The sequence below is a fragment of the Myotis nattereri genome (assembly GCF_964212035.1).
Source record: "Myotis nattereri genome assembly, chromosome: 21".
In the NCBI taxonomy this organism is placed as follows: Eukaryota; Metazoa; Chordata; class Mammalia; order Chiroptera; family Vespertilionidae; genus Myotis; species Myotis nattereri.
The window spans coordinates 17,896,459-17,913,506 of NC_138097.1; the positions used below are offsets into that span (position 1 = coordinate 17,896,459).

A 17,048-nucleotide genomic window follows, 5' to 3' on the forward strand; every position below is an offset into this window, starting at 1 on the left:
ACGTGAAATCACAGGTATCTCTGGTCCCGGCTTATTCCCGAGCACAAGGCCCTGTAGGTGTCGCCATCCTGTCTTTTAAGGGGGAGCCCTATTCCCTTGTGCACTTCCACCCATTCGTCTATCGATGGACACTGAGGAGCTGCTGCCGTGAATGTACGGGCGTGTATGTCTCTTGTTCGTAGTGTTTGGGTTCCTTCCGGCAAATACCCACGCACACAGTTGCTGGGTCCTTCCTTCTCTCTCCTGCTGCCGCAGCCTCGTGTGTGTTCGTAAGAGGCCCTGCCCGTCCCTGTACGCGGTCGGCTCCTGAGCGAGTCCTGAGGCAGCACAGCCAGGGCCCCGCTGCCTGTGATCGCAGCTGCACTGCGGGCATCAGAGGGAGGGGGTTTGTTTTCACGGCCCATCCCCCGCCTGGCAGCGCGTCCCAGGAAGGAGCGGCCGAGACCGCACCTGGGGTGAGTGACTGTGTGTATTGGGGCCTTTTACCTCCTTAATGACGACCTTTTAGTGTCGTCGTCACTGGTTCGGTGGGGAACCCCCTCCTGGAGGTCCCTGTGCTTTCACTTGGGGCCATCTCCTTGCCTCGTTGGGGCCCTGCCTGAGCTTGTCCCTGCGGACGAGGCCGAGCTGCTCCACCTCCTGGTCTTGGGGGGGCGGCCGGGGGAGGAGGCGCCTGTGGGGCCGTCAGGGAGCTGGGCCTGCAGGGGCCCGGGTGGTGTGGCTCTGCGCCCTCCTCCTGTAGCTGAGCCCTGTGGCTGTTGGCAGGACGCCAGGGACTTACCTGCCGGCAGGGCGGCCGTGAGGACTGGGGGAGGGCGTCCCCGAGAGGCCGCGCTGGGAACAAGGCCGGCGGCTGCTGTGTCTGCATACGAGCGTTCGGTTCGTTAGCGGGTTCACATGCGAGTGGCGGATCGCATGGCATGGCTCTCTGGCTGATTTACTTAGCACCCCCCCCCCATGCTGCCCCTGGAGGCACGATGCCCTCACTTCCACTGCACATGCCAACCACCACCAGGATGCGTCTGGTGGGCTCTTGGGCTGCTCCTGCAGTGAACACACGTGTGCTTTCTAACTGGTGTTCTGGGTTTCGTCACGTGTGTGCCCAGAGTGGAGGTGCCGCTCACCGGTCGGTCCGACAGGTGTGAGGTGGCGCCGCCCTGTGGTTTGAATGTGCATCTCTCTGAGGTCTGTGGGCCCCCTGTGTCTTGTCAGGCCTCTGCCCACTTTGTAGCTGGGTTGCTGTGGTGTTGAGGGGGAGGAGTTCTTTAGAAACTCCGCGGGGCAGACCTCCGACTGACACGGTGCGTGCGTTCCTTGTGTGGGCTGTGCGTGGCATCTGCCAGAAAAACACGCTCACGGGCATGTCAGAGTTTACTGCTTGTGCTTCCTTCTAGTTTTATGGGTTCAGGCTTCACATTTACGTCTTTAATCCACTGTGGGTGTGTCCTTGCACACGGTGCAAGGTGGTCTGACGTCATTTGTCTGCATGTGTCTCTTCAATAATCGAGTGTCTACCTCATGGCACATTTCTGCCTCCTGTGTGTGTGGCTGTGTGTCTGCCCCAGTGCCGTGCTGTTCTGTCCACTATGACCGGGAACAGTGTGATACCAGGTGGTTTCGAGTGATGGTGGCTCTGTGGTTACAGGGATGCCAGGGCCCAGCTTACCTGCTCTGCAGTCTTGACGAGAACCAGGAAATACTTTGCAGACGAGCACTGTGGGCTCGGGGAAGGGCTGGAAGGTGTAAACGTGTGTGTAAGGGGACGGGGAAGAGTGGTGTGAGGTCCTGGCACGCGCTCCGCTCCTGCAGGCTCCCTGTGGCCAGTGGGGGAATGAGGAACACCAGCCGGTTGTCCGGGCAGCTGTGGGCAGACTCAGGCACTCAAATGCAGGATTGGGGAAAAGTCAGCCACGGCTGTTGGTATGGAAAACAGTGGTAATACAGGAACGAACTCCGCTTTCCCGCCCGCAACTGTAAACCTACTGTGGCTCCACCCTACGTGAGAGCCCTTTCACAACATGGCTTTGGGGGTGAAAGTGTTCAGTGCCTCCTCCTAGGAAGGGCGCAGGGACAGGGAAGGGAGACAGTGGCGGGAAGGGGCCGCGTGCCCAGGCAGCTGCTCACCTCTAGGCAGTGAGAGCAGCCGGGCTGATCACTAATCACACTTCCTCTTACAGTATTTTTCAGGGTCGTTTATTTTCCACTGTTTGTTAAAAGTCTATTCTATAGCTGACAACCTAGACGCAATCACATTCACAAACGTCATACAGATGTCATCACAGCAAGCGCGAACCGAAGGGCACAGGTTTCGTCACGGGTTCATCACAGACAACGCCCAGCCCTCTCCTCACCGCCCGCACGAGGGTCCCTCCGCAGGCGCCCGGGCCCGCACCCCCTCGCGGCAGGGAAAGCACTGTCCTCCTGCAGTGAGTGGTGGTGGAATGCTGTTTGCGGAGCATGATGGCACAGGACACTCTACATCCACAACTAAGAGTTAAAATAGTTCCCAACGACGTCCCTTTTCCCTCCAATGACTTGAAAGCCGTGCTTTCCTGCCCACGGCAGACACAGCACAGGTCGGTCTGTCGTGATTAAGACAATCCAGGCACAGGCTGAGCACAGCAGCTGCAGCCGAAGGACACAGCGTGTGTCTCTCCTTCGTTAAAAATCCTTGTGTTTGATGTTGCAGCGAAAGAAACGAACATCATAGACACAGACTAGAGGGGGAAGCTACTCACTCTGACGTCCAATAACTTAAGCCTACTTGTACTTGCCACAGCGCAGGGAGGAGCACTAACACTTCGTCTTGGGGACACACAGGGTGGAGGACCGGGGAGCGTTCCCTCACCTGCAGGCCTGCTCGCTGTGGCGCGGGGGCGGGGCACTGAGCACGTGCCCGACGGGCCGAGCAGACACGGTGAAGCCAACGCCAGGGGAGACCGATTGTCTACCGAGATGCAGGTAAGCAGCCATCACAGGGATCGTAAGTGCACGTCCACACGCTTCGTGTCAGACGACACACTTCCCAACTTGCTTGCAACAGGCTGCACGCACCATTTCTTTTGGCCCAAATGCACTTTCTTTCCCCAGTGAACGTAAAGGACCACAACCACGAGAACAAAGCAGCCCTGGCCTGCGCCCGCGCAGAGCGAGCACTGGCTGGGGGCGGGGCGGGGGAGAGGGCGGGGCGCAAGGAGAGTTCTGAGGGCTGGGGGCGTTCCGAGGGCTCCCTTCCATCTTTATTGATTCAAGATTTTGCACAGAAAGCTCTTTGGGGACTAGAACAGCAGCGAATGCATCACACTGTTTTCAAGACTTCAAGTTTCAAAAGCAAATTGTTTAAAAAAAGAATACAGTTCCTGATTGGAGTTAGATACAGGGACGCAGAAGAGCCATACTTACTGGAGGGTCACATGGTCTACCGGTGGTGGCGCGTCCCTAGGGGAGCAGTGGGTGGTATATGTTTTCTCAATACTCAAAAGGCTCAACCTCAAGCAGTAATAAACACAAGCAAAAGTGATTTAACCATTAAAATAAATATTCAGAAAAACCTCTCTGTACATACAAGTGAAAGGGTAATAACACTTTCACGCAGAAAAATAATAAAGGATTTGTTCACAGAAGGAGCTGAAACCTGCTGTCCCAGCCTCAGGTCCGAGGAAGGGATCCGAGGAAGGGAGCACGGACGGGGGACTACCGCTCACCACTAGCTCACAGCCGCTGCACGGACACTACCACCACTTACACGCGGGACTCAGAACTGCACACTCTCCTCCCACTGCTCGCGCTCACAGCATGCCGAAGCCTTTGGCGTAAGTGATGGCCTTCAGCAGTCGCTCTTTCAGCTTCTCTTTGCTTGAATATTCCGGAAGTAAAAGGACATTAAAGCAGGTGTGAGATGTAGGTAACCTACAGAGAGAGGAAGGGGGGGGGGACAGTAAATCGTGGGAAAGCGCCCAGGACCCCAGGCCCTCCCCGCCATGGTCCGTGCAGGAACGCAGCCGTCAGGATGGCCCCGCCTCCGTGCTCACGAGGACGGTCACACCGCGCTACTCAGGCAGGGACTTAACCTCTCACAACAGAGCCACCTAGTTCCGCGGTTCTCAGCCTGTGGGTCGCGACCCCTGAAAATACATCCTGCATATCAGATATTTACATTACGATTCAGAACAGTAGCAACGAAAATAATTTCATGGTTGGGTCACAACATGAGGAGCTGTATTGAAGGGTCGCGGCGTCAGGAAGGTTGAGAACTGCTGGTCCTCATTAGTGGGTGTCCCCACTACAGAGCTGAAATCACCAGAAAATCTTGATTTTAAAGTGCTCTGTAATGCTTATTATGACTTGGTAACAAACACCAATGTTCCTGTCGGACACTAACAGAGGGTTTCTGCCCATCGGAACCACGCAGCAGGATACCGCCCATGGAGGGTCCTGACTCACCAAAGACTCTTAACCCTCACAGCGAAGAGCCAACAACCTAGTGCTGACCCCGCCCCCTCCTGCGCCTCAGTTCACCCTCCTCAGATGGCTTCCGGGTAAAACCTGCCGAGCCAGAGGCGGGCTCACGCCAGTGTGCTGCCCTGTGGTAGCTCTGACCGACCGAGGCAGTGTTTCCAAACAGTAACAGCACAACACGCTCTGACGCGTCTCGGGTGACGTGGAGACCTCTGCGTGCCCCCGGGAGTGCTCGGCAGCACGGGACGGGCCACGCGTGCGCAGGGTAGAAGGCAGGCATGTTGGCGTGTGCCGCGGGGGGCCATTACCGTTCTGTGTCGGGGCCGTTCTTGGCGATGATCATCTTCAGCTTGCCGAGCCCGCCCACCGGCGCCCGGTCGGTGCCCGTGGTGAACTGCAGGAAGAGCCGCTTCTGCTCCTCGGTGAACGCGTGCACGATGTCCCAGAACTCCCTGCAAGGAGAAGGGACGCACTGACTGCACTGGCTGAGCAGCTGGACCTCACGTCACGGGTAGGAGAGGACCCAGGGATCCACGTAGCAACCTTCACCTCAAGGACACGTTTCAAACGCGTATGTCCATCGTGACATTATTTACCCAAAAAAATGGGTAAACCTAAGGGGCCGACCACAGGAGGAAACTAAACTGTGGTGTTCAAAATACAGAATCGGTAACGAACGAAAGACTAAAGCCAAATTCCATGACCAGGACTTTGACCAGGGTGCACGCGGGGGGAGAGGGAGCCGGTCTGTACTTTCCTCCCCGGCCTTCCCACCAGTGACGCCTCCTGGTAAGTTCATGCCGTAACGACCGTTGTCACCCTTGCTTAGGAACGTCCTGCCTGCTTGTGTGGACAGTCAGGTGCCCGTAAACTTGGCAGATGCACGAATGCGACCAACAGGTGGCCTTTCTGTTAGTGCGACGCTGTTTCTGACCTGCGATGTCTTGGTGCTTCCCCAGCCCTCGGCGCCCAGACCTATGGCCTGGAGAACAGTCCCAGCGCTCGGACGTGGAGCCTGCAGCACCTCCCTCGGAAGGACGGACGGAAGGACCGCACGCCCCATGCAGGTCAGCTGAGCCCAGACCCTCTGTCAGTCACCCTGCAGGCAGCAGCCCACCATAACATGGCAGTCTGGCCATATTATCAAGGGGCTTCCACATGATGTGGTAGCCGCATCGATCACATCTCAGGCCCACAGGGCACCAGGACGAGTGAGTGAACGCGGGCATCACCAGAGGCCCTGAGAGGAGAGGGCGGCTGAAAACTGTCATTTTTGGCAAAAAACACCAACCCACATACTCAGGAAACTATGCCCCGTGGGGTTTGGTTAAACGACACTCTGCCTCAGGGATGAAGGGGAAACAGTCGTCCTCAGAAGGCGCGGCACTAGCGGACCTGCCTTTGCAGAGGACACCCTAAAACAAAGGAGACAGAGGGAAGAGGGGGGCTGGTGGCTCACAGGGATGAGAAGAGCATTAACGCTCAGGCGGCACGGGGAAAGGTGGGAAAGGAAGAGCTCAGTGGGAGCAAGGCTGCCACTCCCTGAAGAGATGGTGGCATCCGCCCGCAGATGCAAATGCAGCGACGCCAACACCCACCGAAGACACTGCTAGACACACGCACAGAACACACAGCGAGGAGGAGTCCTGCATGCCCACCAGCTCAGCGACCCAGAGAGGCAGGAAGTAGACACCATAAAAGGGAAGAAACGGAAAACAGATAAAATGGCAAGCGTAGGCCCTCACATACCAATAATTACCTGAAACACAAATGGTCTCCATACACCAATTAAAAGGCAGAGATTGACAGGGGCTTTAACACACACACAGGACGGGTTCTGTTGATCAGACTCCGAGCAAAGAAAGCGACCAGGCGTGAGGAGGGACCTCGTGCAGCGAGCAGGGACCGGCCACCAGGAGCACAGGACCCAGTGATTGCACTTCGGGGCATTTACCCCGAGAAATGAAAACCATGTCACATAAAACCTGCCCATGTGTTCGTAGGGGCTTTATTGCCAAAAGTGGGGAACACCCGCGTGTTCTGGGACAGGAACTGGGCGGGTCTCCAGGAAACGAGGAAGCCCAGAGCAGCGGTCGCCAACTGGTGGTCCGCGAGGTCCGAAAGGTTGGCGACCGCTGCCCTAGAGGGTTCTGCTCAGTGAAACAAGCCGAATGGAGACAAATACCCTACAATTTCACTTACACGCAGAATCTGAAAAACAAACCAAGTGAACAAACAAAAGAGAAATTCATAGAGAAACTGCTGGCTGCCAGAATGGAGGGGGGGGTGGCGACTACAGTCGCGGGTGAAGGAGGGCCTGGAGTCCCGTCAGGAACGTGCGGTAACTGTACGGGGATCACCGTGTAAGCTGTGTGACGGTCTCACCACCAGTACGTGACAACCAGGTCTAAACTTAAGCATTTAAATACAACAATAGGGGTTAAAGCTACTCACCTAATCAGAACCGAGTCCCTGGAATAGCCACCGTCATATTCTGTGGTTTCTTCCAGCGCCTGGAAATCTAGATTCTGCAAAGTTTTAAAAAACACATCTTAGCATCCGCTCGGCGCACCACTGCCCACAGCCACGCCACAGGGTGCGTCCTCGGACGCTGCCTGCTTACCCGGCTTCCGCAGATGAGCAGCTCGATTTCCTCCGGTCGGAACAAGTACTTTAGGGGAGACTCATTGGTCACCATATGAAAACCTCTTCGAAAAGCCTTGAACTGTTTTTCTACTGATTTATTGAGAATGTAGTCAGAATAGAGATTGACAAATTCCTGCAGAAAACATTAACCACAAGAACTCCTTATACGCTATACACACCAACCACAACAAGCTACTGGGCTGCACAGCTTTTAAAATTATATTTATATTCCCAAAGGAAAAATATTCAAAAGTATTTTTAAAAGTCAAATTATATACATGCAAAGGAATACACCTTCAATGATTTCACAGCTCTCTGTGATAGCAGTATTAACCTGTAAATAGGCCATGTATGTAAACTAATACAGATATGTTTCAATTTTGACAGTAAACTAGACTGAATATAAAAGCTGGGCATCAACCGTTTTGAGGTTCCCTCAACTGTGCATGAAACGGGGCAGCAGCGAGCAGTGCGGTGCGGTGCCTATGGGCCAGGAGTCTCATGATTTCTAGCCACAGTATTGGGGAAGCAGCAAATATCTTTGTGTCTTACTTGATACATAAGCTATTGCACCAAGTCACAAAAGGGAAATGTCCTTTTTTTTCTTAGTAAGCATATTTTATCAAAAATTATATAAACACATTTTTAAAGGTTGATTCTATATCATTTTCTTGCTGTTCTGGGTTATGCCCTTGTTTTCAGATGCTTACATTTTGGTCAACGGATGTGGTTTCAGGACACTTCTCAGAAGTGTGTTTAAGCCACACACGCGTGCACATGACATGGGGTCTCACTTGTGTGGGGCCCTGCTCTAGATCACCCACAGCGGCCGGCTCCCTCCCTGCCCGTCCTCTTTCTCTAAAAGGCCTTTACTGTTCAGCCGGGGTTCTCACACCACCTTAAATCCCAGATTTAGGAAACGGTGGCTACTACACATTGACAACTCAGTTACTTGACTTGTTGGGGCTGTGCCTGGACTAGATTAGAAACTGCTTTTAAAATGACACGCACTATATGTTTTGAAATTCTGTTCATAAAGAGACGAACACTGACGCAGAAACATGCACTACCTTCCGGTTTTCGTTTGTAATTGGGATTTTGTCACCATTTTCCTTCAGGTCGTACATCATGGGGTTACCGAACAGATCCGTCTGCGATATCTGGAAAGTGATCATCATGTCGTCTTCCACGCTCCCCTCATACTCCAACAGATCCTTCAAGCTCTGAAACAGAACCTAACAACAGAAATGGGAAACCAAGGTCACTACGGAGCCGCAGACTGCACCCTCCGGAACACTCTTGGAAGAACAGACTTGGACCATAAGATTGAAACACGGCGCCCTGGCCGGCGTGTTCAGTGGTTAGAGCACTGGTCCGCACCTGGAGGGTAGTGGGTTTGATTCTCCATCGGACGGGTTGCAGGTCCGATCTCCACCCGCAGGACATGTGTGGGGAGCAACCAATTGGTGTGTCTCTATCACATCGGTGTGTCTCTCCCTCCCACCCCCGCCCTCAGAAAAAAAATCAATGGGAAAATTTACCCTCACTCCTCGGGTGAAGATGAAAACACACAGTTCCCAGCAGGGGAACTACAGGTGGCGGCAATGTCCACTCTGTGCTCAGGAGGACGGGGGCGAGGAGACACACCGACTGTGGCCACCAGGCCCTTCCTCGTGGCTTCGCCGGGTAACCCCGTGGGATCAGCCCCCCAGAACCCGCCTGCAGAGAGCGGTGTCTATAAAGAGCCCCGAGGCTTTCGAGGGCTCATGGACTCGGACAGGAGACGGCGCTGGTGCTGGCGGAGACCCTGACGCAGGTCGGGGACACTCACCGGGTGGGAGTCGCCCAGGTCCCGGAACGTGCCCTTCTTGCCCATGAGCTTCCGGTAGACCACCATGGGGAAGTGCACGTCCAGGATGCAGTTGTTGTAGATGGCCAGGCCCAGCACGATGCCGATCAGCGTGAACTGGCCCTCCGTTTCGAAAGAGGACGGATTGAACCAAAACAGCTTTGTGTTTTCATCGTAGGTGAACATGCCTGTAAGAAAAGGTTTTGTAAAATACAAAATATTCAAGACTGAGGAGCAATACAAACAGGATAATTACACAGGTAAACGCAGAACAGGCATACAGAAATGTTTCTCTCTATTACATTAGCACTTGAGAAACCAAAGCTCACATATACGATGATTACAAATTGTGGCAAAGGTAGCACTGTACGTAATTTTAAAGAAGCCAAGGAAACAAGCAATTTCTTTGGCATTACCAAAAAGTTAGATTCAAGTTCTCTACTCTTCCAACACAAAGTTAATTTGCATTCATACTTTATCTACCAAATGGTTGAAAAACGCAGAGAGAAAAGGCTATATTTTGAAATTTTTTCACTTTAAAAACATCTTTAACCCACAAGTGCTGCTTTAAAGCACAATTCTGGGTCGTGAAGGGAAAGTCTGTTTTTCCAGAAGTGCACAGGGGCCCCACCAAGTGTGCCCAGCACCTTTCTAACCAAGTCAGGTGATGCCAACTCCATACCCTTCGATAAACTCGGATTATGTCCACAGCTCAAAGCTGTCTAATACACTCATTCTGAGCCAATAAATAAAACAAACGTTTGTATTCACAGCCCCTTTCAGTTTTTATGGCCTCCACTATTCAAAATCCAAGCTTGGAGACCTTTCTTTTGTCTCATTCATTTAAAAAGATAAATCTTTGGTTCTGCCTATCTTAACCATTACTACCCTTTAAATGAACATCTAAGGACAAGGTTAATTTTATAATTGAAGTTACAATATTTTATTTCACTAAAATGTTTTTCAGTTGCTATTGAAAACTAAATAAAAATAGTTTAAGAATTAAACACCTGGAGCCCAGCTGGTGAGGCTCCGTGGCTGAGCACTGACCTATGAACCAGGAGGTCACGGTTCCATTCCTGGTCGGGGCACAGGCCCGAGTTGGGGGCTCAAACCCCAGTGGGAGATGTGCAGGAGGCAGCCAATCCAAGATTCTCTCTCATCACTGATGTTCCTCGCTCTCTCTCCCTCTCCCTGCCTCTGTGAAATTAATATATTAAGAACAAATCTGGAAAAAATGGGGAATTTCAAGTACAACAAACTTCAGAAATCAATACAGCACATAAATAAATATTTTTAAAAGCTTAAAATGTTTCATTTTCATTTAGCTTGAGTGAACTATAAAAGGAAATTTAAGCCGAAACCGGTTTGGCTCAGTGGATAGAGCGTCGGTCTGCGGACTGAAAGGTCCCAGGTTCGATTCCGGTCAGGGGCATGTACCTGGGTTGCGGGCACATCCCCAGTGGGAGATGTGCAGGAGGCAGCTGATCGATGTTTCTAACTCTCTATCTCTCTCCCTTCCTCTCTGTAAAAAATCAATAAAATATTTTTTTTTTTAAAAAAAAAAAAAAGGAAATTTAAAATGTCCCCTTGATCCTAAGAGCCTGAATTGAGCGAGGACATTTTTCTAAGACACTGTAACGGTCACGAAGTGACAGTCTGATCCCGTCCCCTTTACACTCGGCTCTCCCAGGTCTAGAGTCGCACGTGCGTGGCCAACTGGAAGCCCCTTTGGTTCCAGACACAGATCAGCAGGTCAAGCCAGTCCACGGTGCTCACAGGCCATTCATACAGTGGATGGCACTTCAGACGGACGCCCTCGGCCTCAAAAGCAACCGCCTACAAACACCCCACGTGCCTGCACAGGCCACTGCCCCGTCTGCAGGAAGGTCCCGGGGGAACGAGGAGGCGTGTGGGACACGTCAGGGCTCGGGTGCCAGGGAAAAGCCCCGTGAGACAAAGGGTGTGGCTCTTCTGGAATCCATTTTGCTGTTTCTCTGGCCTCATTTCAATCACCTTCCATCAAGTAGGAAGGATGTGTAACGTGCACTTTTCTTAGCCGTTCTGCAAATATCGCCAATCTAGAGCGAATGTCTAACATTTCTAGGTGCATGAGAAACGAGTGCGGAGGTTGCCAAGCGTATGAAGCTTACAAATTAATGTCCTATCTCAAAAAGGGCATGATTTTGTCTCTCACAGGTTTACTTTGAACACATTACTCACAAATGACATGGCCGTCTGTGAGCTGACTTTGGCTAGAATGCAGTCTTCCCACACCTGTATTGTCACGAGCTCAATGTCTCATTCCATTGACACGTGTACAGATGACAGGCTGAGCACGGGACCAGAAAAGCCAGCCCCGCACACACACTGGCATCAGCAGGCAGCAGCTATGGGGGTCTCTGCGTGGTTCTGGGCCCCATCTTCAGGGTTCTCAGGGCACCTGGAGTGGGAGCCTTTCCCTACGACCGTCATGCACTCCATGTAACAGTGAGCAAGGGGACCTAGCCAGTGTTGCTCAGTGGATAGAGCGTCGGCCATGCACTGCAGGGTCCCGGGTTCGATTCCAGTCAGGGCATGTGCCTGGGTTGTAAACCGGTTCACCAGTAGGGGGTGTGCAGGAGGCAGCTGATCAATGATTCTCATCATTGATGTTTCTATCTCCCCCTCCCTCTCTGAAATCAATAAAAACATATTTAATTAATTAAAACTGAGCACGTGGTTCCAGTGTAGACTCGGAACCAGTTCAGAACTGGTCACTCCCTGAGCCGCTCTGCTACTCGATCACTTCGACTCAGAGGAATTCCACTTCTTCCACAAGCAGATCACACTGTCCCACCCTGTGCTCCATGAAAACGCTTCTGGGCGGCAGCGGCATCAGACGCGGGACAGGAAAAGGCCTCAGAAAGTGGGGGAATGGCCGGGCACAGACCCAGCTTCCAGGGGACCGGCCAGCGCCCCCACACCCGCACGACACACTCACTGCCGTTCTCACGCTCGGACCACTCACTGTTCTGTGAAACTCCTGTCTCAGAAACGCTGTGAATTTGATGTTTTAGACTAAGAACAGCAAAGGCGGCCTCCAAATGTGCCACTCTGAAGAGTTTTCTGTTTTATTTACCCAAGAGGGAATCCCCTGCATGAAAATATTTGGCCAAGTGACACCTAAGGAAGCGCCTGCACGAACCAGTGAGGTGCGTCAGTCCCAGGAGCCCAGACTCGGTCGGGGTTGGCGCCGAGGGAATCGCACAAACCATTTGCTGCTGCCCTCCCAGTGAGAACACGCACACTCCCAGGAAACCAAGTCTCAGCTCAGGGAGACGCACGCCTTACCGATGTCGGGGTTGAAGATCTCCTCCACAACCAGCTGGAAGAATTCTTTGGAAACCCCTCCCTCGTCAACTCCTTGTTCTCCTTCGAACTCCACATACAACTGTTTCTTCAAGTCAGCAGGGTTCTCCATCGCGATCATCTCTAGCTGGGGAGTGAAAGGGAAGGGAGGTGACTGCGGCATCGGGGCACAGGAACGCGCGCACACGAGCAGCAGACACGAGGGCGGGCGAGGGGGTGCTTCAGGCGGAAGGAAGAAGCCAGTGCGGGCAGACTTGGTCCACAGATGGAAGGTGAGGCAGGAAGAGACTGCAGAGATGAGGTGGGGTACGTCCTACGGACTGACAGAAGCAGCACCCAGCAGACACGCAGACTTCCTGGTCCTTGCGTGGGAGACGCCTGGACTATGGGTTAGGACAGAGGAGTCCACAAAACTCAGGACGACGCAAACCAAATCATTTCAGCAGAAACAGTGGAATATAGACATTTGACCTCAAAACTGTTCACTATACAGTTCCTCATATTATAATACAGACTCAAGAATTAGGTCTTAGCATCTATTAAGCCATAAGTAAAATGAATTTCAATTAAAAACACACGCAATGAACAGGCAAGCCTCTGATCTCCTACCTGGCACTCAGTACTCATTACGCTCTTTCACGGGTTAGAACAGTCCACATCCACTTTTAGGAGACGAGGCATGTGCTTGCTCATACCCTTCCTCTTAACTTCTCAAACGTTATCGAAACCTACCATTTCAACGATAAACCTTTCCCAATATTTCTTTGTATGTACTGAATAAACAATCATTACAAGATGAATCACAAAGTCAAACTAGATTCCTCTCTGCTCTAAAAAAAAAAAAAAAAAACAAACTCACTAGATTCTAATGTAAAATATTTGCACTGCAATTTGTTGTTTTATGTATCTGAAGCTTACTAACAGCATGCCTAACTGATCATCCACCCGACTTACTCCCTTTAAATGCCTCCTGGCTGTTAAAAACATTTTTTAATTTGCCAAGATAGAATATTTAAGGGTTTTCAGGTTATTGGCCATTATCCAACTAGAATTTCTTTTTATTTATTGTCTAAAGTTTTATATATGTCTTTTTCCCCAGACTTACCCCCTGCCCCCACTAGAATTTTAAAAATATCTTTGAGCAAGGCAAACCTCACTGGAATACGCATATTGGAGTCCTGACTACTATAGGTTAACAGCACTAGTTTGGACGTTCCCGTGTGCCTGTACACACACACACACACACACACACACACACACACACACGAGTCAGGTCAGTTGCCCTAGATCGGTAATGGCAAACCTATGACACACGTGTCAGAGGTGACACGTGAACTCATTTTTTTGGTTGATTTTTCTTTGTTAAATGGCATCCTATCTAATAATAGACAAACATGGTAATTGACCATACCTCCACTACGCTTCCCATTGGCTAATCAGGGTGATATGCAAATTAACTGCCAACAAAGATGGCGGCCGGCAGCCACTCAGCTAAAGCGAGCAGAAGGCTTGCTTGCTCCAGTGATAGAGGAAGCCAAGGTTCCCCGCCTGCCGCAGCCCGGCTCTGAGCTCCAGTCTAAGCAACCATGTTGCAATTATAGAAGCTAAACAAACCCCAGATATCTGCTTTCAGCCAGCCGGCCTCAGAGCTGGAGCTGCAACAAAGTTTCAATTACAGAAGGTAAATAAATCCCAAAAGAAAAAAGAAAAAAGGAGAAACTGGGAGCTTCAGTTGCAGGCTTGGCCCACCTGAAAACAGCCATCAGCCCCTCATCCAGGCTGGTCAGGCACCCGAGTGGGGACCCCCACCTTGAAGGGGGTGTGGCCAGCCTGAAAACAGCCCTCAGCCCCTCATCCAGCCTGGCCAGGCACCCCAGTGGGGACCCCCACCTGAAGGGGGTGCGGGCAGCCTGAAAACAGCCATCAGCTGCTCATCTAGGCTGGTCAGGCACCCCAGTGGGGACCAGCACCCTGAAGGGGGTGCGAGCAGCCTGAAAACAGTCATCAGCCCCTCACCCAGGCTGGCCAGGCACCCAAGCGGGACCCCCCACCCTGATCCGGGACACCATTCAGGGCAAACCAGCTGGCCCCCACCCGTGCACCAGGCCTCTATCCTATATAATAAAAGGGTAATATGCAAACTGACCCTAACAGCAGAAAGACTGGGAATGACTGGTCACTATGACACACACTGACCACCAGGGGGCAGACACTCAATGCAGGAGCTGCCCTCTGGTGGTCAGTGCGCTCCCATATGAGGGAGCTCTGCTCAGCCACAAGCCAGGCTGATGGCTGCCAGTACAGCGGTGGTGATGGGAGCCTCTCCTGCCTCAGCAGCGCTAAGGATGTCCAACTGCAGTTTAGGCCTGCTCGCCGCTGGCAAGTGGACATCCCCCAAGGGCTCCCGGGCTGCCAGAGGGATGTCTGATTGCCATCTTAGGCCCAATCCCCCGGGAAACATGCCTCAGCCAGCAGGTGGTAATCCCCCGAGGGGTCCCAGACTGCGAGAGGGCACAGGCCAGGCTGAGGGACAACCCCCCCCTCCCCCCCGCGTGCACAAATATTTGTGCACCGGGCCTCTAGTTTAAATATATAAAATAAATATCAAAAATATGAGTCTTTGTGTTACTATGGTTGCAAATACCAAAAAATTTCTATATGTGACACGGCACCAGAGTTAAGTTAGGGTTTTTCAAAATGCTGACACACTGAGCTCAAAAGGTTCACCATCACTGCCCTAGATCAAGGTTTTTCAAAACTGCCAACTGCAACTGGATAGTGGGGTGTGAACCCACTCAGGTCTGCACCCAATGGGGGGATCAGAACGTGTTCCACACGCAATGGCACCCACTGTCCTGTGACACTGTTGTGCGATTCTATGCACGGAGAGAACAAGACCAAATCGATCTGGGAATCGTCGCCTCTGGAGACTCTGTGCACGGAGACTCGAGCGTGGAGGCGTGCTGTCCTGCAACACAGTGCTCGCTAACATCTACGCCAACTTGAACCAGCATCACTTATTTGTGAGACAGTTCTCAGCAAGTTCTCAGCTGCTGTGCTGTGCTTGCAGGAGTGGTTTTTATTTTCTTCTTTACGCTTTCCGGTATTTTAATTTTTTTTTTTACAATAAGTATATGTTACTTTTAGAATCAGGAGCATCAAATGTAAATATGTAAAAAGAATTATTTGAAAAACAGGCAGCAACTGAATTCTGCTGGTGAAAACTTCCTATATTGTCTGTCTTAGATTATCAGTCCAGATAGAAATAAGTGGGTCTGTAAAATACATTTACATACATACCCGTGGGTAGCCTACCTTTAAAAATTTACTTTTAGTTGGGGTAACAAATACATACCGTAAAATTTAGCAACAAGCATTTAGACAAAGACCATTATTATGTAAGAGATTACATTTTTTACTTTTCTTGAAAGTAACCACTTTCAACCCATTATTCAATGAGAATAATTAAAGAATTAAATTGTAAAGGTGTATCACTTTTCACAGAGACATCAAAAGCTGTCTGGAGTGCAGGATATTCGAAAATTGGAAAGATGTGTCCATGAACATTCTGAAAAGTTCAATTTGTTTACAGCTTGAAATGAATTCATGCCAATGAATTCATCCAGACCTGGATCCTCCGCTCTGGGTTTTGCTGGGGGAGGTCTGTGTTACGCCAATGAATTCATCCAGACCTGGATCTTCCGCTCTGGGTTTTGTTGTGGGGGGGTCTGTGTTACGCCAATGAATTCATCCAGACCTGGATCCTCCGCTCTGGGTGTTGGGGGGGGTCTGTGTTACGCCAATGAATTCATCCAGACCTGGATCCTCCGCTCTGGGTTTTGCTGTGGGGGGGTCTGTGTTACGCCAATGAATTCATCCAGACCTGGGTCCTCCGCTCTGGGTTTTGCTGGGGGAGGTCTGTGTTACGCCAATGAATTCATCCAGACCTGGATCCTCCGCTCTGGGTTTTGCTGTGGGGGGGTCTGTGTTACGTCAATGAATTCATCCAGACCTGGGTCCTCCGCTCTGGGTTTTGCTGTGGGGAGGTCTGTGTTACGTCAATGAATTCATCCAGACCTGGGTCCTCCGCTCTGGGTTTTGCTGGGGGAGGTCTGTGTTACGTCAATGAATTCATCCAGACCTGGGTCCTCCGCTCTGGGTGTTGTGGGGGGGTCTGTGTTACGTCAGTGAATTCATCCAGACCTGGATCCTCCGCTCTGGGTTTTGCTGTGGGGGGTCTGTGTTACGTCAATGAATTCATCCAGACCTGGATCCTCCGCTCTGGGTTTTGTGGGGGGGTCTGTGTTACGCCAATGAATTCATCCAGACCTGGATCCTCCGCTCTGGGTGTTGTGGGGGGGGGTCTGTGTTACGTCAATGAATTCATCCAGACCTGGATCCTCCGCTCTGGGTTTTGTGGGGGGAGGTCTGTGTTACGCCAATGAATTCATCCAGACCTGGATCCTCCGCTCTGGGTTTTGCTGGGGGGGGTCTGTGTTACGTCAATGAATTCATCCAGACCTGGATCCTCCGCTCTGGGTTTTGCTGGGGGGGGTCTGTGTTACGTCAATGAATTCATCCAGACCTGGATCCTCCGCTCTGGGTTTTGTGGGGGGGGTCTGTGTTACGTCAATGAATTCATCCAGACCTGGGTCCTCCGCTCTGGGTGTTGTGGGGGGGTCTGTGTTACGTCAATGAATTCATCCAGACCTGGATCCTCCGCTCTGGGTTTTGCTGGGGGAGG

At 51.7% G+C, this 17,048-nt stretch overlaps 1 protein-coding gene and 1 long non-coding RNA gene across 2 annotated transcripts in view; one reads left to right on the top strand and one right to left on the bottom strand.

The window, feature by feature from the left end:
- Nucleotides 1-2,173: 2,173 nt before the first annotated feature.
- UBE3A (ubiquitin protein ligase E3A) overlaps nt 2,174-17,048 on the bottom strand; it is a 31,193-nt gene continuing 16,318 nt past the window's right edge. Inside the window, exons 6-12 of the mRNA XM_081114870.1 lie at nt 12,287-12,431; nt 8,936-9,141; nt 8,175-8,339; nt 7,082-7,237; nt 6,913-6,986; nt 4,767-4,910; nt 2,174-3,909 (exon numbers count right to left, since the gene is read on the bottom strand). Of these exons, the coding sequence (XP_080970996.1) occupies nt 3,789-3,909; nt 4,767-4,910; nt 6,913-6,986; nt 7,082-7,237; nt 8,175-8,339; nt 8,936-9,141; nt 12,287-12,431 (1,011 nt within the window). The 3' untranslated portion in view covers nt 2,174-3,788. The remainder of the gene's footprint in view (nt 3,910-4,766; nt 4,911-6,912; nt 6,987-7,081; nt 7,238-8,174; nt 8,340-8,935; nt 9,142-12,286; nt 12,432-17,048) is intronic.
- On the top strand, nt 3,300-10,259 carry LOC308535864. Its single transcript, XR_013997309.1, has 3 exons — nt 3,300-5,247; nt 5,418-5,525; nt 8,223-10,259. It is a non-coding gene; the product is annotated as an uncharacterized lncRNA (long non-coding RNA).